This window comes from Neolamprologus brichardi, chromosome 3 (genome assembly GCF_056152115.1).
Source record: "Neolamprologus brichardi isolate AB-2024 chromosome 3, ASM5615211v1, whole genome shotgun sequence".
Lineage (NCBI taxonomy): Eukaryota > Metazoa > Chordata > Actinopteri > Cichliformes > Cichlidae > Neolamprologus > Neolamprologus brichardi.
The window spans coordinates 43,502,647-43,528,118 of NC_142106.1; the positions used below are offsets into that span (position 1 = coordinate 43,502,647).

Sequence of the window (25,472 nt, forward strand, 5' to 3'; positions counted from 1 at the left end):
CTGAATTGTAACCTTGGTTACCTCAAGGTACCTTTTTATAATTTTCCCATAGATTTTGCCATTTTCATTTTGTAATTTATTTATAAATTCCATGCATTCTGCTGGCCCATACTGCAAATAAAATCCTCTTCTGTGCTCATGTACTGAATTTTTGACTAAATAATCAGCTCCTTTATTGCCTTCAAATCCTGCGTGTGATGGAACCCATATATTCTGATTTCTTTCTCTTGCTTGCATAAGTTAACTTTGGAATGCACATCAGCCATGATGTGCAATTAACCAGCAGACTGGCCACACATTAAAGTTCACAACTGCTCACATATGTTTTGAAATTCCTTGCTGATCCCACATATTTTCAGTGTTGGCTAAACAGGGTTTAAATTTGAATAATTTCATTCTGTCCTTTTATTTGTATTAAGTACTTCAGTTTAAGTTAATTTATTTTCTTCTTCTTCTTCTTTTTTTTTTTTTTGCAATTTCACCCATATCTAGTAAAAGGGACTGGCCCTTACAGAATTTTTAATTTGGGTGATAAAAAATGCTACTTGTAGACCTTTTGACTGAAAGCTCTACAAGCTTCTTGAAGGGGCAGCTGGTCCATATGCCATACAACCATTGTGAATGATAGATTTTATCTTTATGTTGGCTCTATATATCATTACCAATAACTCTGTATTGGTACCCCCATTCAGATCCTTCCAATAGTAGGGTGTGTGATTTCCTTGGAAATGAAAGTGAAACTACAACCTAACCTTATTGAGATAAAACAATGAAAATTTGCAGTAGTTTTGGTTTTGTTTTCGTGCAAGCTTATTAATCATGCACTGTTCCTAGGGGAAAAAAGTTAAAGTAACTATCCTCAGAGATGATTGCTCCAAATGCACAGAAAAAACATAACATATGTTAGCTTAATTGGTTAAAATTAATTTACCACTTTAGGGAGTACTTCATGCAAGACCCAACAAGTCAAAATTAATGGCCAAAGCCATCATCATGAGATTCAAAGCCAGATTTAAAAATGGTATGCACCAGCGCAAAAACCCAGCTCAGAAATGAATGCAGCCAATGAAAGAGTGTGAGGCGGGGAGTTTTGTCTTAACAAAAATAATAAAGTGTAAACGCAGGTTTTACATGTGTTTCTCTCTGAAAACAGCAAGACAGTTCAGATAAATTAACAAAAGCTGGAGAAGAAAATCAATATGGTTTTATATAAAGGTCAATGTGTCTGTTAGTTGTTGGTGTGATGTGAAAGATCATGAGGAGACTTATCCAGAGTAGAGCTGCATTATCAGAAACTATTACACCATATAAACCTGTGTGTAACAGCTGACCTGTATGATGTATAGACAAACATGAAAAATTATTTACCATCTACTCCCAAGCCATCTCCGTCTAAATACAAATACTGTTACAGTGCCATCATTGCTCTGTTTTTTTCTCCAGGCTATTTGAGGCTGCAGGTACTTCTTAAAGTCTGACACACTAATAACGCCAAATTTTGACAGACAGAAGTTGTAAAAAGAAACTATGTGAACGTCACTCTGCATGCATGTCATTTTATTTACCGATCTCCATGTGTAAATGCAAACAGCAACTCATAGATGTTTTTTCTTCTTTCCCCCCATTCATCCATTTTTGGATCCAAACTTTGAGTTGCCAGGGTGCTGGAGCCTAACCCATCTGTCATAGAGTGACACAGGCATAGATAAGAATAAAGCCATAAAGATTCTCTCTCTCAGGCTTTGGACAAATCCCCAGTCTATCTAATAAGAAACAGGCAAAGAAAAATAAAGAGATTTCACTTAAACCACACCCACATCATTCCAACACCAGGGTGTATGATTTCCCAGGAAACGAAAGTTAGCATGACTACATCCAGCAGAATAAAAGGGAGGGCTGAATTTGCTAAGGGATAATAGTTAGGCTGCATTCCTGCCCAGTGCTACTGGTGATGTTTGACAGGGATCAACTCCAAGACGAAAGAACTGCACTTTTCTGATTTTTGGACATGAAAATTTTTCTGTCAAAGGTAAGTCACTATTCTTAAAATTCTTCATTTATCTTCTTGTACTCCGAAATTATCAAAACCATTAAAGAAAGAAAAGAAGAGTTCAGCTGAGGTCTGCTCAATTTCAATAAAATACTGGTATTGCTACTATATTAATAATTAATACTCTCCTCCCAAAGTTTTGCTCTGTGAAAAGGAAAGTCCTAAAAAAGTCCCTCGCTATTCACCTTTCGCAGCCTCGCTGTTTTTTTGTTTTTGTTCTGTTTTTTTTTTTTTTGGGGGGGGGGGGGGGGGGGGGGGTAGAGCGCCTGATCATGAGAGAAGAGCATATGTCCGTCCTGATTGGCTGTAGACCTTTGTCAATCAATCGTGCCGTGCCTCCTGTACAGTACAGATTGCGTTCAGCTTGTCAAATTTACGTAAATCTTCGATCGCTAGCAGTCTGACTCTGAAGTGCTGTACTGCATGTTTGTAAGTTCTCTCCCCAACAAACACAACAACAACGTTTTGCACCATCAAAGGCACCCAAAAGGCAGAGGAAGATGCTAACCATCGCACAAAAAGTTGGACTTCTGGACATGCTAAAGGAAGGTAGAAGTTACCGTATTTTTCGGCACCCTCAAAGGCACCTGCGGGACCCTTTTGTTTCATTCTAAAACATCGGCGAGTGCCTTAAAACATCTATAATAATTGTAAAAAAATAAAGTTAGCTACTTCATGAATTTCACCTATTGCAGGTTATTTTTATAATGTAACTCCCCCAATACATGAGGGATCACTGTACACACAAAAACATATGGCATTAACAAAATAACAAACTGCACAGTAAGTAGAGCACAATTTCTTTTGCTTGCCATTGTGAACTGATAAAGAGTATGCTATAATACTACTACCTTATGCCTAAACAAACTACAAAATAGTTAATGATGTCAAGGACAAGGTCATAGTAAGCTAAGTCATGGTTAATTAACATGTTTCCTGTCTATAAACTCAGTCAGAATAGAACAGAATAAGAATGATATCTATTGCCACACGTGGCACATTAGTAAACACCTGAGAACCTTAAATACAGGAAATAATACACTGTAGATCAGGGGTGTCAAATGAGCCGCGGGCCACTGCTGGCATTGTCATTTCATTGGAGGGCCACTTTAGTGTTCAAGTAGCACTCACTAATATTTCCTAAAACGTAGTGTTTTGTTTGTTTGTTTGTTTTATTTAAAATATCGTATAATAAGACAAAACTGCAAACGTGAAAGCTTCCAAGCAAACTAGACTGGTTTGCTCAGAAGCTTTACTCCAATTGCCCCACCTATGCTGTAGGTAATTTGTTCTCCAGTCTAGCAAGTCACATATCACTACAACAACATGGTCTCTTATGAAGTCCCAAAAACAAGAAAAGACTTAATAGGTCCAAATCTTTCACAAACTACTGACTTGAATAAATACTAAGCATTAGATGGCAAACAGGAAAAGACAATGATGATGTGTACATTTTAAACTTTAATAGGTGGAGAATCTGACAGTAAATGTTTCTTCTGTATACTGTACAGTTCAACTATAACACTGATATAACAGAGGATTACAATGTGGAGTAGTTTGTCATAAATGATTTATCTGAATGAATTCTATGTAGCTGTGTCTTTAACTCTTTAATTCAAAGTACATCAGAGAGTAAGTGAGTGAGAGAGACAGCCTCAAAGATAGAGAGGGAGTGGACAACTATTTCACAAGAAAGAATAAATGAGAAGACACAAGAGAGTGCTGAAAATAACATGTAAGAGGTGATGAAAATGGTGTAATGGGTGACTTTATAAGTTCTTCAATTCATTATTATTTTTGGTTTTAACTTTTTAAATAATTTATTTTTAATAAGAATAAATCTAAAACTGCTAAACAACAGCCTACTTCTATTGTGGTTTACCAGGATAAACTGCAGAATGAATATACAATAGTACTCATACTGTAGATTTATTCTGTTTCCTTTTAGGTGCATGTTTTCTAAAGTTAACCTTTCAAGCCTTTTTCCTGCTGCTTTTAGTGAGACTACCATTGAACAAACTGGATCACATGTGGGATGACTGACAGTCGATTCACAATGAACGATTCAGAGGAGGAAGAGGTAAACAAATGTATGATATGGGGATAGAACTGTATTAGAATATAACAGCATAATAACTGAATAACTCATGAACTCATTTAAAGGAGTTCCATGATGCAGTGGATACCTTCGTTGAGCCGGAAGAAGATTCTCTGATATCATCACACTCTAACCGTAAGTGAAAAAACTTCATGTGCCCTTTATCCTGTCCCTCTTCTCCGCTGTTTTTCCCCCTCTTCCTTTCTCCCTTTTCTTTTCCTCATTCAAGTCTGTCCCGTATCTGGCAAGTGAAAATAAAAAAATAAAATAAAATAAACAATAAAAGGTGAATCAAATAGACCATTACGGCAAGGCTGGGATGGTCAATTTGGTAAAGTAAATCCGTTGGGCATCTTTCGCCGCTTTTAGACAATAATTCTGATGGCAAAAGAACCAAACGGGACAGGCAAAAAAAAAAAAAAAAAAATCTTTCATTGATTGGCCATTAGTTAACTGTCCTTTGAAGACAATGCATTTGTTAAAAAGTAGTTCAATCATCTATGTGGAAATCCAAAGGAATCCAGGTGGTAGTAGAGCACCACTTTCCCATCCTGAGTTCTCTGACAGTTCGCCAGAATTGCTTGAAGGCAGACCAACAGATTTTTTGAGTTGGTTTACTCTTTGAACTCCTCCCACACCCTGAGTTTTTGTTTCAGCCACCACCAGAGCCATGTTCTGCCTAGCCAAAATTGATCATTGACCTGAGACCTGTCCTGGTGTCACATGCACTTATAGATACCCTTATGATCAAACATGGTGTTCATCATGCACAAGCTGCAGCTGTAATTTCAGTCAAACTTGAAAATGTTGATTTAGGAGTAGAAGCTTCTTTCTTGGTCAGGGGTTTTCTGGGGGTTTTGACTATAGAAAAAATGCTTCATTTAAACTTGGTAGTGTGGAGATACTGAGCAGCTTTTTTATTTTCTGACAGATAATCCTCCAAGAGGAAAATTAACTGCTCTCCATGCTGGCAGTGAGGCTGTTCCTCTAGGCATGACACCTATCGGAGAAGACTGTTTGACTGTAGACATTCAGCAACTAAATCTGGGGACAGTGCATGTAAGGGTAGCAGAGAACGGAGAGGAAGTCCCAGCAGCTTCTGTCTTTACAGGTAAATCTTGATATCAGTTTTATTGCTCTAATGTATAAAGCAGTTGTATAATATGCATAATATGTCCTTTAAGTTCAGCATTTTTCTGTGCTCTTAACATGCTATAGTATGTTAGTCTACTTCTTACTTCTAGCAGACTTCTTCAGGTGTGCTGTGAGTTTAATTTATAAAAGATTTGTCAAACCAATGTGAAAGCAACCAGGAATTTTAAATACTCATAAATGTAAAACTTAGCATGTCAAACCAATTTTTTTAAATGTCAAATTTTGTCAAATTAATTTTGTAATTTTCACAGAGCCCAGCCCTCCTATCCAGATTATTGCAAATGAGGTATGCAGTGATTCGGTGTCTCTGCAGTGGGACACTCCTGATGGTGTAGTAGTGAGCTACACTGTGACTTGTTGCAGCGAGGGGAAAACTGTGCAAGAGCTAGCAACAGACTCAAACAGTCTGACCTTCAGCTGCCTGAAGCCAGGGGTGTGTTACTCCTTCCATGTATCTGCACAACTTGAAAATGGAACGCAAACCAAGCAAACAGTAACATCTGTTAAAACAAGTAAGTGAAAATATGATTATGATATGACATGATTTAAAATATGATTGTGAAAAAAATTTAATTATATCAGTAAGAAAACTATATTCAGTAACCATACAATCACATCTATCAATCTATGGAATATTATGTGGACAGACTGACCTAAATTATTATCATATGCGAATGATCATTACATTCATTATAAAATGACATATGGTTCCATCAATATTACTTTTGATTAAAAATATATTTGGGGTATTTACTGAAACATCTTCCTGTTTCAGTAATTGCTGGTTTCATATAGAAAAGTAGAGAAGCCAGGATTTGTTTGTGGCTGTTAAATTTTCCCTCTTTATCACGGAGAGGTCTAATGTCCAAACTTATATCTGTAGGGGATGCGTTATAGGGATGCTAAATTGAGGTCCTTTATGTTTCAATTTTTAACAAATCATATTATTATCTGTGCCCTTATCGGGCATAGATGGGATCTTGTGGCATTTGCCATTTCTTTATACTATAACACTGTGAAAAAAATACTAATCATAACTAATTCCTTTGTTCCTCAGATCAGTCAAATTTGGTATCAAATGAGGAACGGTTTAAAAGAACCAGAATTTCTGTTTTAATATAACATCTAATGTATTTTAGAAAGCCATATATTCAATCTGATACAAAAAAATTTTTTTATTTCTGAAAGTATCATGTCAGAAGTTCATAAAGTTTGTAGTGTCTATACTCATCAAGGAACAGACACAATAACCCGGCACTGCTGACTGACTTCTGGCATGATAAGACGTATGTCATCCAGATATGGGCCAGGTCTGGCAATGATGCCACTGAACTATGCAAGAGCTAGCACTTTCAGACACTGAGATTCACCCTATAGCTGTCAGCGATCATGCTCCTGTATCTTTAACACTAATGCACAAGAATAATACTACGCTAAGTAAAAACTGGAGATTTAATACATCACTACTTAAAGATGAAGACTTTATTAAATATTTTAAAAAAGAGACTCAAACAGTCTCAGTCAGCAGACTTTAGCGAGCAAAGTTCAAAGAGAGGGAGGCAGTCCTAAGCAGCAGCCCCCAGAGTGAAGGATCTTCAGCCTTTTGTAGCCATAGGTGAGCACAATGGAGCACCACAGGATCCCTAGGCAGCCATTCGTCGGTTGACATACTTCACCTCTGCATACAGGAAGGCTGGCATGGGACTCCAGCTAACCAATGGTCAGCGAGTCCTGACACTCTTAGATTTCCTTGAAGAGAAAAAGGCTGTCCCACTTCCTCCGAGGCTCAGGGCCGTAACACCCTTCCCAATAAATAACAAAACTAGGTTTTGTATACACAGACTTCACAGTTCACAGCAGAAAATAAAACAAGTCATACTCACAACTAGGGATGGGTATCGTTTAGGTTTTATCCGATATATGCCAAACCGGTACTTTTGAAACGGTGCTGGTGCTTAAACAGTGCTCAAACCGGTGCTTAAAGAATGGAGAACACACACTTTGTCCAAAAACCTCTCATGTTCAGCTGTTTTTTTTGTAAAAAGATTACAATGTTAGCCTTTTCTGCAGCTATAGGGCATATATGGTATCACTCTTGGCTGGAAGCAGTGCTTAAACAATGGAAAAAACACAAACTTTGTCCAAAAACCTCTCATGTTTAGCTGTTTCCAACTTTTTCTTTGGTCATTTTAGCCTTTTTGGCCAGGGTGAAGGGAGTATCTGCCATCAAACAAGAAGACAGCTGCATGTAGCTATGATGATGTTTGCTAGTTCACCTTACTGCATTAATGTAATAACGTGGTTAGCCTACTCAACGTAAAGTATATACACAAACAACATTAAGCTACTCACGCAGAGAAGAACGGCTGCTGCTGCCATCATCATCCGTCATCATTTCTGCTACACTGGCAGGGCTAGGGGCCAGGACTCTACTCTTCGGGTTTTTGGGGGATGTTGCTAACTCCAGGTCCGATAACAGGCACCACACCCGCAGTAGATGCGCTCAGTGTGAGGTCTCGCAGCAGTCTATCAAATACGGCGCATTTTTCGGCTTTAAAAAAAAACGCTATGCGTCGCCAGGTGCTTCATCAGATTTGAGGTGTTACCTCCTTTGACAGTATCACAGTAACACCTTAAAGTACTTGTTGCAGGCTGCTGAGTTTGCATATTTTGCTGTGAAGTAGAGCCAGACTTTTGACCGCTTCGCCTTGGGCATTTTTAATCTGTAGCTCTGCTCTAAAAGAACGTACGTACCTGGACCCGCCTACTATCCTCGGAAACGTAAAGTGATTGGCTAGAATTCAAAGTGTGTGACATCTCAGGAAAAAAAGCACCGAAATGTGCGCTGCTTTTCGGTCTGGTTACTACAGTTTATGTCAGAACCGGTGCCATCATGGCACCGGATACCGGTACCCGTCCCTACTCACAACCTGGACAGGCCATCAGCTAGTATATTTTCCGATCCTTTTTCATGCCGAATCTCTAAGTTGTATTCTTGCAGATAGGGCCCATCGCATGAGGCGTTGATTGTGGTTAAACATTTGAGCAAGGAATACAAGAGGGTTGTGATCAGTATATACCACAATGGGTAATGTGCTGGACCCCAGGTAAACATGGAAGTGCTGAAGAGCTAGCAACAAAGCCAAGCCAAAAACACAGGGACACTATTTGGTCTGGTCTCTATGTGTCCTGTTCCCATCTCTGTATTTGTTTACCTCTCCATGTTGCCGTTCCTGTTTTGTTACTTCCTGTTTTATTTTGACAGTCCCTTGTCTGTGTTCAGTTTTGCTTCCCCTGTCCTGTTAATTAGACTGTAATCTGTTGTGTTTCCCAGATGTGCCTACTCTGTCCTAATCTCCTTCTGTGTATTTAAACCCTCAGTTTGTGTCTGTTCTTTGTTGTGTCCTCTCTCATGTTGTATGTGCGTCTCTAAGTCTGTTTGTCTCTTGCCTGTAATCGGTCTACTCCTGTTCTGCCGTGTTATCATTTTTTGCTACTGTGTCAGCTATAAGCTAATAAAAGTTTAAGTTCGGTCTGTCTCACAAGTCTTGCACTAGGGTCCTATTCCTTCATGCCAGAGAACAGTCACATGACTCTTGTTTTACTGAGTCAACACTACAAATATATTTGTTATACCGGATGACTTAAGTTTGGATCCAAGCATATTGAGAAAATTAACTAACCATACAATATGTTTAATAATCACTGTCTTAATCCACAGAAACACAGTTGGAGAGCTTATTGAAGGATCTTGGCTTGGACCAGCACTACACCGTGAAGTTGTCACTCAGCAAAATACTTGAAATTGATGAGAAGACCATCACTGATCAACCTGCCAAGTGTGAAACAGACCTTCCATGGTACTTTTTAAAGAAACTGATGATGGGTAATGTGACAGCTAGGAATGTGAAATATATACCTGTTTGTGACTCAAACTGTGACGATCAATCAGGGAGTACAAAGTTAAATCTTAAAAATATAGTCCATAGCCCAAAGACAGGTGTTATGTTAAATCCACTCGATATAATCACTGCTCTCTTTCTGTGTTCTGATGGTTTTCTACAGCAGGAAATGGCACTAAAAATGTCCATGTGTCAGTTCTCTGTTCCTCTGCTGCTTTCTAATCATGACATGAAACAGTGCACACTCATGCTGTGGGCCATGAGAGACATTGTTAAAAAGTACAGACCTCAGTCTCTGTCAGAATCCAAGGGCTTCATTGAAGAAAGAATCGTTCTCTCTGAACTTCCAATGATCTCTTTTGTCAGACTGGGTGAGTGCTCCTTGTCCAAGTCAGAGATTCTCAATAAGCTTCTGAGCAATTCTCAGCAGTACCATGACACCTTTGTTCATTGCAACATGGAGTGTGGTGACAGTCCAAGAAGAATATCCAACGGACTGACTGAAATTACTTGGTATCTTCCTTGTGGAAACACAAACATTGATATTTTCAGCCAGCCAGTGGCTGTAGCTAACCTTCGTGGGGACATTGCTTCATTTGAAACACAATACTCCTTTCTGTGCCAGACATCTGCAGCAGTTTTTGTGTTCTTTGATCATTTGGACTCTGAGTGCAGTCTACTTACCAACCAACACCACAAGGCACAGATTTTCTTGGTTGGTAACTATGAGAGCCAGAGCTTCAGTTTAGATACTTTAGAAACAGTAGCAACAATGTTGGGCTTGACTAACAACAACATCATTATTAAGACAAAACAAAAAAATGCTGCCGATTTTGTCAAAGGCTTGAGGAAAACAATCAGTGATGTGGTGAAGAACTCAAAGATGAAGATGACAATAGAGCAGATGGCAGAAATTGCCCATGAACTGGGAATCCTGGTTGATGAAGACTCTCCAGAGTGCCAGACTGCAAAGACAAATGCAGAAGCCATCACTGCTGAAATTCAAGACATCCATAGATTCAAAGAAGATCAGCTTCCACGGCAAGGTGAAATATGGAAAGAACTGACCTGCTTAGAGAAGGAAGAATTTCGGCTTAAAAAAGTTGGCTCCAAAAATATAGAAGATTACAAAAGTGAACTTCAGCTGCAGAAAGAACAACTGAGGAAAAGGCAGAATTCTTATGACATGTCGACAGCTATGACATGTTTCATCAATGCAATATCAAGCCCAGGAACAGAGAGGTTTTATTTCTTGAAATGGATGCGAATGAACCTCGATAACCTGTCTCGCATAAAACTGTCTGAACTTCGGGAAAAATATAAAGAAAAATGCAAGAACTCTGAGAACAAAGAGGAGATCAAAGAAATTGACAGACAAATTTCCAACAGCTCACTGGGGACTGAACACTTCTTCCGTGAAATGGGTCAGATCTATGAAGCTTCACTGTCCCTTCCAAAAAAACATCCAGCACGTCAACAGCTGCAGCATCTGCCCAAACTGTGTGCAGAGTTGTTGCTTGATGGATTTCCTCTTGAGCTTGTAGATGGAGATGCATCCAACATCCCTCTCAGATGGGTGAGTGATGTTCTCTCTCAGCTCAGTGACTTGGTGTCTCCAAACAGAAAGATACGTGTAGTCACAGTTCTTGGAGTTCAGAGCACAGGAAAGTCCACTCTCCTTAACACCATGTTTGGAGTGCAGTTTGCAGTCAGCAGTGGTCGATGTACTCGAGGTGCCTTTATGTTGCTCATCAAAATCAATGAAGACATGAAAAAAGTCCTAAACTGTGACTTCATGGTGATCATTGACACTGAGGGCTTAAAGTCACCAGAACTTGCACAACTGGACAACAGCTTTGAGCACGACAATGAGCTTGCTACACTTGTTGTGGGGCTGAGTGATGTCACCATTGTTAATATTGCAATGGAGAATTCAACTGAAATGAAGGACATCCTACAAATAGTTGTGCATGCTTTTCTCAGGATGAAGGAGGTGGGCAAAAAGCCGAAATGTGTGTTCGTTCACCAGAATGTGTCCGATGTTTCAGCCCATGAGAAGAACTTACGAGACAGGAAACTGCTCCTGGAACAGTTGAATGAGATGACCCAGGCAGCAGCCAAAATGGAAAAGAAAGAGGAGAACAAGAGCTTCACTGATGTGATGGAGTACAGTCCAGACACTGGGAACTGGTACATTCCTGGACTCTGGAATGGAAACCCACCAATGGCACCAGTCAATGCAGGCTACAGTGAGGCTGTATATGAGCTCAAGAGAAACATAATCCAACTGCTGGGAAACTGTGAGTCATCTGCTAATGATGTCACAGAGTTTAAAGAGTGGATGACAAGTTTGTGGACTGCAGTAAAGCACGAAAACTTCATCTTCAGCTTCAGAAACAGCCTCGTAGCTGATGCATACATGAGACTCTGCACAGAATTCAACAAATGGGAGTGGGAATTCAAAAAAGAAATGTACACCTGGGTAACAAACGCAGAAAGAAAAATTTCCAATTTTGGTAAAGTTGCTGTAAAATCTGAATCTTCTGACATGAGAGAATTTCTCACATGTTTGAAAAGTGAAGCCTCCACAGTGCTGTCCACATGGGAGACAAAACTTCTAGAAAATCTGACAAAGTATTTCAAGCAAACAGAGGGTCATGTTTATCTGGTTGAAGGATACAAAGAGGAATTCTCAAATAGTGCAAAGTGCCTTCGAAAAGAAATGGAAAGGAGTGTTTTTAATCAGCTCACAGCAGCAGCAGAAATCAGACAGGGAATGATAAAACTTGATAAAATTAAGAAGAATCATACAAAAGAGATTGAAAAGGCAGTTTGTGCACTAATTGATGAATGTCGGAAAAAGAATATCCAAATGGGAAAAACAGAACTGGAAAATGAATTTCACAAGATGTGGAGTGAAACTCTGAAGAAACTTTCTTTTTCTGAACAAAAGATCACAAATGTCTTCACCAACGTATCTCACTACCTGAGAATCAATCTGTCATACAGGGGGAGTCATGCATGTGAATTATTATGTAAAAAAAGTCTGCAGGATTGTGGAAAAGAGCCTTTCAATTATACAAGTGAGAACATACTTCACAGAGCTACACATGCAATGTCCAGATTGGCTAAATTGTTCAACATTCAAGATCACATAATGGCTGTACAAAAACTGGCTGACAGCATCATAGATGCCTGCACTCAGTTTGTGGGTGACACAGTAAAAAGAAAAAACAATTACACTGACACTTACATCCAGGAGATCCTACACATGATTGATGAGAAACTACAAAACAATCAAGATGTTAAGACAGACATTAAGTTTGAAGTTTCTCTCAAACAGCACATCTGTGGATTTGCAGCCAGAGAGTTTCAGAAAATGCACGAAGATTTCATCCAAGAAAATGATCCCTACAGATGTCTGATGAAAAACAAGGAAAAGTTTCGTGATGATTTCATTGATGTGTTCCATGAAAGAGACCAGTGTCAGAAGAAGGCAGAAGAATTCACCAACCAATGTTTGAAGCCTGCTGTTGAAGACTTTATCAGTTTGTTCCTGGGACCTGATATCACTGGTGAAATGTTGACATGTGAGCAGTTCAGCACACGAATGTCCTTCCAATATTCACTTTTACTGGATTTACATTCAAAGGATGATTTTGAAAATTATGTGAGCTATATTGACTCATATGAGAATTATGTCAAGACATGGATACTAAACCAAATAGTGGAGCATTTCTCAACTGTGACAACAATATCTGAGTTTGAGGACCAACATCTGCAGTCATGTATCAGAAGCATAAATGATGCCATCAACAAGGCAAAAACAGGAAAGAGTGATGATTTGAAGACATTTGTTGAAGATATTCACAAAGAACTTGGTGATAAACTGGTCATTTCCCAGGATGCTCTCGGTGCTTTCATGATCCTGAACAATGCTGACAAGGAACAGTTTGCTCACTGGCTCACAGTGTCTGTGAATAACATGGCAAAAGATCTCAGAACAGAATTCCAAACGTTGAACTTTGAAATGAAACTAAAACACCTCAAAATGAATCCTCAGAATGAGCTTTTCAACAAACTGGTTGGTTGTGGCAAACAGTGTCCATTCTGTAAAGCTCCCTGTGACGCAGGAGGAGGAGCTCATACTGAGCACTTTGCTTCACTGCATCGGCCAGAGGGTCTGGGTAGATACGCGTGGTACACAACAGAAAAACTTGTCACTGACATATGCTCATCTTCTGTGATCAGTGACAACAGCTTTAGATGCAGTGCTACAAACCATGAATGGCACCCTTATAAGCGCTACAAGGAAATTTTTCCAGACTGGAAAATCCCTCCAGACGTGAGCCTTGAAGCATCAGACTACTGGAAATTCGTAATGGTACAGTACAATAATGATTTTGCTGAAACATTTAATGCAATGCCTGCTGATATCCCTTCAGCTTGGAAACAAATCACAAGAGATCAGGCAGAAAAAAGTCTCAAAGAGTCGTTTCACAATAAGTAAGAGGAGTTACATTCTTCCTCCTATTCTTTAAGTGCAGAGTACATATCCTCAAATATTGTGATATCAGTTTGTTGTTATGATGTAGATTAATATACATTAGCTACTATGGCTTACAATACAAGAACATTTATTTTATTATTGCTCAGTTTTACCTGAGTTTGCAGTTAACACCTAAATTGAAAAATAATCTGCTCAAAACGTGCCTTGTTTTGGTTTGTTGTTGTTATTTTTTGTTATGTATATTCATGTTTGTCATGGATGCCTGAGTCTGTATGTGGTATTTTTCTAGTAAGACTAAAGAAATCATTAGAATTTAAAGTTGTTTTTATTTCCGAAGTATTCACATATTCAGTTTTCACCTCTGAAGAAAGTTTTCTTATCTGATTAAGTAATCATATTCAGAATTTAGATTCACTTTCTTTGTCTGGGTTTTTTTTAAATTTAATTTTCTTTTACTTTGCCACTTTTTTCATCATTGTCCATTGTTTGTAAATGCAAGATGTTACTTTCTTTCATCTCAAGCTTTGAGTTTCTGAATTGAGGAAAATAAAGTATATGCAAAAGATCGGACTGTGTATTTGTCATATGTATTTTATTGTCGAGTGTTAAGTTACATGTAATTGGATATAAAAGAAATCTCAGTGTTTTGTTCAGTTAAACACAAAGTGAGCAGCTGAGAGTTCCAAGAGTACAAAGACTGAATATTCACTTGCATCTCTATGCATTAAAAAAACATTTTAAACTATAAGAAGAGCTGTTTTGGTAGAGTCCATCCGGTGAAACCAAGACTGAAATTTATTTAAAATGTTGTTACTGGTGAAAACTTCTCAAAGGTGGTTGGACACCAATTTTTCTAAAATTTTGCTGGTAAAAGGCAAAATTGAATTTGCCTTAAAATTCTGAAAGGAGGGATGGGGTCAGCATTGTACTTTTTTAATAAGGGGAAGGATAACAGTATTTGTCTATATGTGTGTGTGTGTGTGTGTGTGTGTGTACATTTCTCTTTTTTTTGTACAGCCCCTCTATCTGTGCCATCAGAAACTGAATTTGAATAAGTTAAATTTGAATTTGAATTGCTCGGACTGAATCTGAATTGTAACTTGAATAAATGCTTTTAAAAACTAAAGTCTAATTTGAAATTCAATGCATTGGTTTGAAAATTATCATCACTAAATTGGAATTGAATTTTATATTTTGAAAATGAATTCATTTGCTTTGAAGCCATATTTTGTTCTTTAAAAATTTAGCTCTCTAATAATTTCAGATTCACTTCTCACCATTCAGTTTCAGTTCTACAATTCAATTTCAGTTCCAAAATTCAGTTTTTTGGGACTTACATCCGGTTCCGGCTATAGCGCAGATTAATAGAACTACGTTTTACTAGCGGACCGAAAGTGTTACTGACGGGAATCTACAGCATCTTGAGCTGAATTAAGACTTCAGAAGTCATTCGTCATGTCGAATGACCAGCGGATAAACTCTGAGGTTGGTAATAAATGTGTCACATGTATAAGAACAAGCGTCATGTTAACAAATGATAGCCGTACAGTAACTTTTATGCTTATTGTAGCTGTTAGCTAAAAAAACAAAATGCTAATTTAGCGTAGTTTGCCCTGGATTCAGCTTCGACAAACAAATATACTGTTTCTAGTAGAATTCCAAAGTTGTCATCTTGTACCCTCTCAGAGCCCTGTATGCTTGCAGAGACCCCTACAGTAGGGAAACATGCAAAACGGTGTCCAAACCTTTGTATTTTAGCTTTATTTATGTCTTACACAGCATCCCAACTCTTTAGCTAACTTAATAAGTTTAGCTAAAGTGAATAGTTAGTCTAATTCATTAGTGCAGCATTACTGGATCATCTCTGTTTGAAGTGATATAATATGATATACATGATATATATATATATTAGGGGTGCAACGATACTCGTATCGATATCGAACCGTTCGATACAGTGCTTTCGGTTCGGTACGCATATGTATCGAACGATACAACATTTTTAATTTATTTTATCAACTTTCCTTCTGACGGTGCTGTCTGTGTTGAGCGCTCAGTGGATCTGCGCTCGACAGTGCAGCCTAGGCGGAGTAGTCGAACACAGATTCACTGAGCGCAGGGCAAGCTAGCTAGACAGAAGTTAAGCTCGTTGCAACATGGCAAATTGAACCTCCCCCACCCTCATTCAGATCTGGCGTCTGGAACTATTTTGGTCTTCATGTGATGTATGACCCTGAAGGTAAGGGTGTCATGGACTAAAGTAAAACAGTATGTCAGATGTGCCACGCAATGCTCAATTACATGAGTGGGAACTAGTGTGTTTGCGCAGTTAGCTCGTTAATGTGTTGACGCTGTCCAGCCCCACACACGGGGCAATCCGCGGTAGCTCGTTAACGGAGATTTGCCGTGTTGTGGCGTTAACCTTATTTCAGATTAAGGCTGACAGCACTAGTGGGAACACAACGAATATGACTGCACATTTACCCGATAGCATCCTAGTGCAAAGACAAGTGGAAGCAGACAAAAACAACAAGCACGCATACAAACTTTACCCGAGTCATTTAGACAGCCGTTAGCACATGATTCTCCTTATGGGGACCTGATATGTTTAATATGCTGCTGAGAATATAGCCCAGAAGAAGCGTATAGTATAGCTTTTATTTTGGAAAGAGACATTTCTCTGTAATAAACTCTCTTTTCCAAAGATGAGTGATTCCTCAATCAGATACAGGGCTCGCAAAATCGCTAGCCCGACGTCCCGGGGCTAGCGATTTTTCCAGTCGGGCTGCCCTGCTCTGCTCGTCGGCCTATCGTAGGAAGGAAAAATATATGTCAATGCTTTTGCATTCTTTCGGAAATGTAGCTGGGTAATTATGTCATTGGCATCGGTGAGCTACTGTCAATATGTGACATATTGAAATCGCGTTTGAATTTGCGCTTGTTTTTTGCTTTCACTTTGCAATCGCGCGAACTGTGTATAGAGAGCGACAGTACTGATTGGTGAGTGATGATAATTTGCGCACCAATTCCTCTGACATCGTCTTATCAATCGTTAGCTTACTATGCAAACATGACAAGTGAAATCTCCCGCAGCTTAAACATGTGAGAGGTTGATCGCTCAGAGAATCGCTGAGCTTATGTGAGTGCGTGTGTAAAAGCAGCAGGATATATATTTTAGTTCTGCTGAGCCAAATAAGACAGGTCAGGGTGAAGACGTGACAGCCAAAGAAAAGCTTGCCACAAAACGGAAAAGTTATGACAAATCAGACTATAAGGCAAAAAGAAAGTGCAGCTTTATGGTTTCATGGACAAAAGAATTTCTGTGGCTGCAATATGACGAGCTAAATAACCAGGGCTGCACATAAGTGGTCCGCGGGTGCGCATTCGCTGTCAAAATAAAAAACGCGCACAAGATAAGAAGTTGCAACGCGTGTTTGCATACATAAGATTTTCAGCAGGAGGACAGACATTTGTTTAGAACTCATAAAGATGTCGAAGAAGCTCCTTTAAGCAATTACTTTGGTGTTCCTCCACCTCCAAAGAAATGTCAGGAGTCCGAACCACAAAAGAAGCGCGTATTCTCGGAAAAGTGGTTGCAGGAGGTGAGCTGGCTTTAAACAAATGATGAACGCACAGAGAGGTGGTGCAGAATGTGCCGTGAAAATTTAATAAATGACAAATTAATAAAAAGGCATCAACATTTTTTTGTGTATCGAAAAAATATCGAACCGTGACACCAAAGTATCGAACCGAACCGAACCGTGAATTTTGTGTATCGTTGCACCCCTAATATATATGTACATATATATATATATACATGATATAAATAAGCGTCACACTCACGGAGGCCGGTGTACCCGGTGAAACGCCGTGCATTTATCGAGCCTTTCAACCCCAGATAGGCCAATTATGGCTCTTTGGCTCTTTGGGTCTTAAAGGTTGCTGACCCCTGCTTTAGATGAACAGAGTTTTTTAATTAAATACATATTCTTTAATAAATGTTCTCTTTTATAAAAAGTAGGATAATTAAAAAAAACCTTTATTATACCTCTATTGTGAAGAAAAAAAACTGTCTTGTTTTCTGTTGTCTGTTATATAATATTAGGGATGTTTGTGACAATTAATTTCTTAATCGGCTGGACTAACCAATAGTCCACAACCAGGAAACACTGAAATTTTAAGTTAAGTTTGAAAACAGTTTAAAAAAAAATACCGCATTCCAAAATGTCTTGTGACAATCTCATTGGCTTAGGGAGTGATGATGTCATAGATCTTAAGAATCTTAAGTCCTTTGATCTTTTTCCTTAAGTAGGGGTGAGAAACAGCAAGTTTTAGTTCGTTTCAGCAGCATCTGTGTTTGCAGCCTACAAAACGTTCACCACAGAAACATTTGGAAAGCTCTTCAAAGTCATCGTATAGAAACTCCAACATGTTTCTAAGAAAAAAACAACCAATTCAAAAAGATTACGCCGCCTCTCCTTCCTGGCGTGGCCGGACAATTTCCCCAAATGGTGTAACATCCTTCCAAAGGGCATTAGAGGAGAGTAGGAAGGAAAACTACCTTCTCCAGAAAAAAATGCAACAAATTGAAGAAGAGAAACTTCAACTGGAGGACAAGTGTAGACGAATGGAAGCCAAAAGTAAAGAAATGGAAGAAAGACAACAGCGTCAGCCGGACATAAAAATTATTAATGAGGGTTGGGGAATCAAGTTTGCTCAGACCCGAGAGCAGATTGTGCACCTCATTAAAGAAAACAGGCAAAAGAGTGCAGAACTAAAAGAAATGACCAACCAGCTCCAAGACAAGAAAACGATGACTGATAAGATACAATGGAATCTCCAATACATGGACCGAAAAAATCGGCTCCTCCAAAGACAGCTCCATGAAGCTGTGGAAGAAAAGAAAGAATTCCTACAACAGAAGGAAGAGCAGGACAAAAACCAACAAGACATGCAGCACGAACTGAAGAGCATGCAGAAAAAATACCAAATGCTGAAAAAAAGCCTGGATGAAACACTGCGCCAAAATAAAGACCTTCTTCAACAGAAAGAGCAACAACAAGAAAGACTGAAAGAAGGAAAACGTATCGTCCAGGACTTTGAGTCTAAAAATCTAAAACTGCAAGAGTTTTGTAATCAGCTGGTGGACAAAGTAACTAAAGTGGAAGAAGAAAAGGACAAACTGGAGAAACGGTGCTCACAGATGCAGAAAAGGATCGATCAGATAGCGAGAAACAACTCCGAGCTCGTTAAGGGGATTTTGGTGGAATTCAATAACTTGAAGCGTGAAAACACTCAAATGCAGGCGCAAAAACAACAAGAAGACAAAATACATGAAGACCTGCAGCTCACGCTCCAAGAAATCCAGAAAAGAAACGAGCAGTTAGAAGACAAGCACAAAGAGGTCCAACAGAGAAATGCAGACATGCACAAGGACAAGCTGATACAGGAGGCAACAGCCAAACAACTCAAAGACAAGCTTGAAGAACAACAAGCAACATTGGAAGAGGTGGAACAAAGATGTGAGAAACTTGAAAAGCAAAACACAGAAACAATCGATGAGCTGAGAAATCTCATCCTGGAGAAAAAAGCGCTCGTGGAAAAGTGCATGAAAAAAAAGAAAAAATGGTTCCGCTTGTTCCAGAGGAGACACGCTACTGCTTCCTCACCTGATGTAGCCTCGTCTTGCTCCACCTCCGTTAACCCCCCCAACCAGTCCCGGCAGTTGACTGTCCCCTCCTGAGCCTGGTTCTGCCAGAGGTTTCTGCCCGTTTAAAGGCAGTTTTTCCTCCCCACTGTCGCCAAGTGCTTGCTCAGAGGGGATTGTTGGGGATTTCTCTCCTCTGCCTTTTTTCTTCATGTACTTGTTTAATTTTTTTCATTATTACTTCATTTTACCTTTTTTCTTCATTTACTTGTTTAACTTCTTTCATTATTACTTCATTTTACCTTTTTTCTTCATTTACTTGTTTAACTTTTTTCATTATTACTTCATTTTACCTTTTTTCTTCATTTACTTGTTTAACTTCTTTCATTATTACTTCATTTTACCTTTTTTCTTCATTTACTTGCTTGTTTAACTTTTCTTTCATTATTACTTCATTTTACCTTTTTTCTTCATTTACTTGTTTAACTTCTTTCATTGTTACTTCATTTTACCTTTTTTCTTCATTTACTTGCTTGTTTAACTTTTCTTTCAACTTATCTAAATAATAAACCAATTAAATTTATCCTTTGAGTATTTTTCATCTCATCTTTACAGAATCTTTCCAAAACATTTCAAACATTCAGATCTGTCTTTTATTTACTTCTTGAAACCTCATAAATGGTGAACTAAAACCCCGGAATATGGTTTGAAACATTGTTTCAGCTGAAACCGGCACAACATGCTTGAGTGAGAGTGTGTGTGTGTGTGTGTGTGTGTGTGTGTGTGTGTGTGTGTGTGTGTGTCAGGGTATCACTAGTTAGGTCATCATGTTTAGGCTCATTCACTCCAAAATTATTTAGGCCAAATCTTTAAAACAGTATCATTTCATACACATTTTCAATTCACTCCAATCACACAAATGCAGAAATAATTATTTGCAGTATCTTATTTATTATTAGAATGTCATGACTGATCATTTGTACCTACACCACCAAAAATGGGGGCAAAAGGGAGGAGATCATGTTTAATCGGTTATAAGAAAAGGTCAGAAATATAAGTGCCAACATGAGCAGTGTCCACAGAAACCTCTGAATCTCAGCTCAAAGCTCAAATAAACCATTTCTACAACCAGCAAACAAAGCAAAGACACCGAATAGTTAAAAGAGCAGTGACGTCACAACAAATCTGTGGTCAGGTAATATCCATATTTTGATTGATGATTTTCTGGAGTTAAATGTGAACCGAAGCATATTTTGGGTGTTATATGCTATTAAATACTTTTAAATAAATTAGGTGTGGAAATAAAAAAAAATCAAAATTTCCTCTGTTTGAGTCACAGTAACTTTGACATAGTAACATTTGGAGTAAGTCCTAAATGTTCACCTTTAAAGTGTTTGTGCTAATAACACCATGTACAGTAAGACAGGCATGGAGAACAGCACTGACTGGGAGAGGCTTTGAACAGCTGACACACTCAGTTCAGTTCAACATATCAGACTTTAAGAATGCACAAGCATCTACCTAAAATCATCTGTGATATCATCATGTAAAATTATGGTGTATCGTTCACCTGCATTATTTAAACAAGTAGCCCTTAAGTATTTAATATTCATATGTTAAAACACTGAAATTTGTCTGTTGTCTCAGTGGCTGATAGTGCCCCACAGGCCTCAGTGTGAGCTTAAAGCCATTATAATGTTACAGTTGTTTAATGTGTAGGTGCTCATGATATAGACTACAGGGTCTGGGTAGATACAGGTGGGACACAACACAAAAACTTGTCACTAACATATGTTCCTCTCTCGTGATCAGTAACATCAGTTTTCACTGCAGTGATACAAACCATGAATTACACCCGTATAAAATCCTCCCAAATCAAAACAGCTCACTGATGCAGATCCTTTGCAGTGCCTCTCTTGGTTCTTTTAAAAATTCCTGCATGTGTGAGTTGCTGAAGCGCACCCCGCCGTCCCCCCTTTTTGAAAACAAAGGAACGGTGGGACTGAGGCAATTTTACCTCAGGATGGCCAGTCACCGCATGCCCGTCATTCAGCAAAACTCACTGGAGGAATCCTGCCTGACAACGCCAAATTGTTGAGGAAAATTTAACAATAACCTGCAACAGACACAGTGAGCTTCATTTAAAGTGGGTTTAATAAACACATTGCAATGTGGAGAGAGCATCCCAGTGAAACACCAGGACATCTCTGAATTGTGGCCACCGCCCTTACATCTTATATACAGACACACAGACAAAGAACATTAAACAAACTCTTACATGTTATTTTGAATCAGCAGTGATACATCCTACACTTCCTCTATTCAACTGCAACTACACAAAGCAGCCATGAATGTCCAGCACACACGTGTGTGTGTTTGTGTGTGTGTGTGGAGAGAGAGAGAGCTCACAAAATTAGGTAGTGTTCTTCATTGTAATAGTAAAGGTAACATGGGTCCCCACCATTTCTCAAAGACTTGTTTCTGTAGTCTGAGTATGTAATTTGTTCCATCAGACAGACATCATACACTCTCTGGATCCATAAATTATATCTGGTTTTAATCATCTGATATTTATGCATTTTAGGGCTGCAGTGAGTAATATGTTTAGCAGGTAAGTTTTGGCTTTGCAGTCAATATGTTCTGCAATCCTTCCCAACACTGCTACTGTAGGACTTAGTGGAATATTTACCTTGGAAAATGTCTTTGAGAGCACCAAATATCTGCCTCCAGAATACACAGAGTTTAGGGCAGAGCCACAATATATGAGTGTGTTTGGCAGAGTGTGTCCCACAGTTCCTCCAGCATGAACTCAGATGTGTTGGACCCATCTTAGCAGTTATTTCTGGTGTTCTGTAGAATCTGGTACATTAATGCCCCCTTTATTTTGGGCAACTGCAGGGTTTTGAGTCTAATTCTAGGCCGCTGTTTAGTCTACATGAAGTTAGAAATTCTTCAATACAGCTTGGACTCTCCACCATTTGACCCTTAGAACTGAAGAAGCTTCTCGGATGAGAGGTGAAACGTCTTCAAGTAACTCAAAGAAGTCCAGACGCTTTTCTTTGGATGACTGAGAACCTTCACAGACTTCTCCACGCTTTAAATGCGCTCTAATGATGGGAACGTGTGGTAACATTTAGTCTTAACTGAAATAACATATTGCATCTATAAATGTGATTAAAATGTTTACCAAAGACTAACGTTTTCCATTCAGAACAAACAGCATATTTCAGGTAAGAGCTGCACAACTATTTTGTCCAATATTAAAATGACAGTTGTTTGTCACAATTATTCACAGATTGTAGTGGCAAAATGTGTTTTGATTGAGCTGTCATGTCAGAATACTGCTTTCACCTTTACTTTGTGCTACACTCATGTTAATTAATCTTCATAAATTAATGTTTGCAAACACATAATATAGTTTTCCACTCTGCTATTTGTACCTGCACAATAGATGTGAATAAAACTCAAACCTATACAGTGGGGCAAAAAAGTATTTAGTCAGCCACCGATTGTGCAAGTTCCCCCACTTAAAATGATGACAGAGGTCAGTAATTTGCACCAGAGGTACACTTCAACTGTGAGAGACAGAATGTGAAAAAAAAATCCATGAATTCACATGGTAGGATTTGTAAAGAATTTATTCGTAAATCAGGGTGGAAAATAAGTATTTGGTCAATAACAAAAATACAACTCAATACTTTGTAACATAACCTTTGTTGGCAATAACAGAGGTCAAACGTTTACTATAGGTCTTTACCAGGTTTGCACACACAGTAGCTGGTATTTTGGCCCATTCCTCCATGCAGATCTTCTCAAGAGCAGTGATGTTTTGGGCCTGTCGCCGAGCAACACGGACTTTCAACTCCCGCCACAGATTTTCTATGGGGTTGAGGTCTGGAGACTGGCTAGGCCACTCCAGGACTTTCAAATGCTTCTTACGGAGCCACTCCTTTGTTGCCCGGGCGGTGTGTTTTGGATCATTGTCATGTTGGAAGACCCAGCCTCGTTTCATCTTCAAAGTTCTCACTGATGGAAGGAGGTTTTGGCTCAAAATCTCACGATACTTGGCCCCATTCATTCTGTCCTTAACACGGATCAGTCGTCCTGTCCCCTTGGCAGAAAAACAGCCCCATAGCATGATGTTTCCACCCCCATGCTTCACAGTAGGTATGGTGTTCTTGGGATGCAACTCAGTATTCTTCTTCCTCCAAACACGACGAGTTGAGTTTATACCAAAAAGTTCTACTTTGGTTTCATCTGACCACATGACATTCTCCCAATCCTCTGCTGTATCATCCATGTGCTCTCTGGCAAACTTCAGACGGGCCTGGACATGCACTGGCTTCAGCAGCGGAACACGTCTGGCACTGCGGGATTTGATTCCCTGCCGTTGTAGTGTGTTACTGATGGTGACCTTTGTTACTTTGGTCCCAGCTCTCTGCAGGTCATTCACCAGGTCCCCCCGTGTGGTTCTGGGATCTTTGCTCACCGTTCTCATGATCATTTTGACCCCACGGGATGAGATCTTGCGTGGAGCCCCAGATCGAGGGAGATTATCAGTGGTCTTGTATGTCTTCCATTTTCTGATGATTGCTCCCACAGTTGATTTTTTCACACCAAGCTGCTTCCCTATTGTAGATTCACTCTTCCCAGTCTGGTGCAGGTCTACAATTCTTTTCCTGGTGTCCTTCGAAAGCTCTTTGGTCTTGGCCATGGCGGAGTTTGGAGTCTGACTGGTTGAGGCTGTGGACAGGTGTCTTTTATACAGATGATGAGGTCAAACAGGTGCCATTCATACAGGTAACGAGTGGGGGACAGAAAAGCTTCTTACAGAAGACGTTACAGGTCTGTGAGAGCCAGGGATTTTCCTTGTTTGAGGTGACCAAATACTTATTTTCCACCCTGATTTACGAATAAATTCTTTACAAATCCTACCATGTGAATTCATGGATTTTCTTTTCACATTCTGTCTCTCACAGTTGAAGTGTACCTCTGGTGCAAATTACTGACCTCTGTCATCATTTTAAGTGGGGGAACTTGCACAATCGGTGGCTGACTAAATACTTTTTTGCCCCACTGTATGAGCTCCTTCTCTGTTTCCCTGCAACATTTTGTATAGATCTAACTTTTTGCCACATAAATAACCTTCTGATGTGTTTACAGAAAATGTATTTGATATTAGCTTATTTTGTAACTTTTAGTGGGCCTATGCAATGTTCCCTCTAAGCTGCGCACGTGCGCAATTGCGCACTGCTGGCACAGTCTCTGCTCACAGAAATTCTGCGTTGCCCACAAAAAAAATCTAACCTGAATTGAAATTAAAATGAATACTTTAACAATTCTGTTTTGCAGTGTTAGTCAGTGAGTGACTGGCTGCTCCCATATGGGAACGATGCCACCTTATCCCATAGTCCAGCCAATAATGCGTATATACGCAGCCAATCAACGTTGTTGACATGCTATGACAGCGTCCTTATGTGCCGACATCGGTGTCTTAGCTGGCAAAGCGGCGTGGCTGATGTGGAGTGAAGCCACGTTAATGACGTGTACAACCATTGGAGATGTGAGCAGGACAGACGGAACAATTGACGGAAAAATTGGGGACTTTATACCAGTTTTTAAATTGTGTTGATCGGCCACATAAGACCAGAATTGTGATTAAAAAAAAAAAAAAATGCAATGTTTGGTTTTCTTCCTGAATACTATCATTGTTTATATTTACTGCGGGAAGAAACGGTTAAATCGGCGTTTTATAAGAAAAAAGGCTCGAAAGCGCTCTCCACCTGTGAGCAAAAAAAAAAACCCCACCACCCTCTGCCTTTCCTATTCGTCCAAAAAAGTACCATGTCGACCAATCAAAAAATGATATGGCAACGTGGCATCTAGTTGTTAAGAAACGGGGGAAGTTTTAGGAGTAACGGCAGTGTTTTGAGATGTGAGCGATTTGCGACGTTTAGCGCAAATCTTTGTAGTTAGTGTGTAGTGTAGTCAATAGTTTTGTTGTGTGTGTCAGAACAATGAGGCGACTGCTGAATGTTACAGGTGTTACAGCAGTGACACATCTGCTGTTGTCAGGCCTGCAGGTATCAGGCTGTTGTTCTCCTTTATCTCAT

General features: G+C 39.3%; 2 protein-coding genes across 3 annotated transcripts; both read left to right on the forward strand.

Moving 5' to 3' along the window:
* The first annotated feature begins 1,927 nt into the window (after window positions 1-1,927).
* LOC102799565 (interferon-induced very large GTPase 1-like) lies at window positions 1,928-14,273 on the forward strand. 2 transcript variants are annotated; one of them, XM_087837701.1, is made up of 6 exons: window positions 1,928-2,029; window positions 4,050-4,130; window positions 4,214-4,283; window positions 5,080-5,259; window positions 5,555-5,815; window positions 9,025-14,273. In XM_087837701.1, exons 2-6 carry the CDS (start codon window positions 4,086-4,088, stop codon window positions 13,713-13,715), a joined length of 5,247 nt encoding a protein of 1,748 aa, XP_087693827.1. In that variant the 5' UTR covers window positions 1,928-2,029; window positions 4,050-4,085; the 3' UTR covers window positions 13,716-14,273. The 2 variants fall into 2 exon arrangements, with proteins under 2 accessions (XP_087693827.1, XP_087693828.1); XM_087837702.1 differs by lacking the exon at window positions 1,928-2,029 and having other exon boundaries at window positions 3,651-4,130.
* A 3,797-nt stretch (window positions 14,274-18,070) lies between these two features.
* On the forward strand, window positions 18,071-19,924 carry LOC148104336 (uncharacterized). Its single transcript, XM_087837707.1, has one exon. The coding sequence runs from the start codon at window positions 18,142-18,144 to the stop codon at window positions 19,453-19,455; it is 1,314 nt and encodes a 437-aa protein (XP_087693833.1). The 5' UTR covers window positions 18,071-18,141; the 3' UTR covers window positions 19,456-19,924.
* Window positions 19,925-25,472: the final 5,548 nt, after the last annotated feature.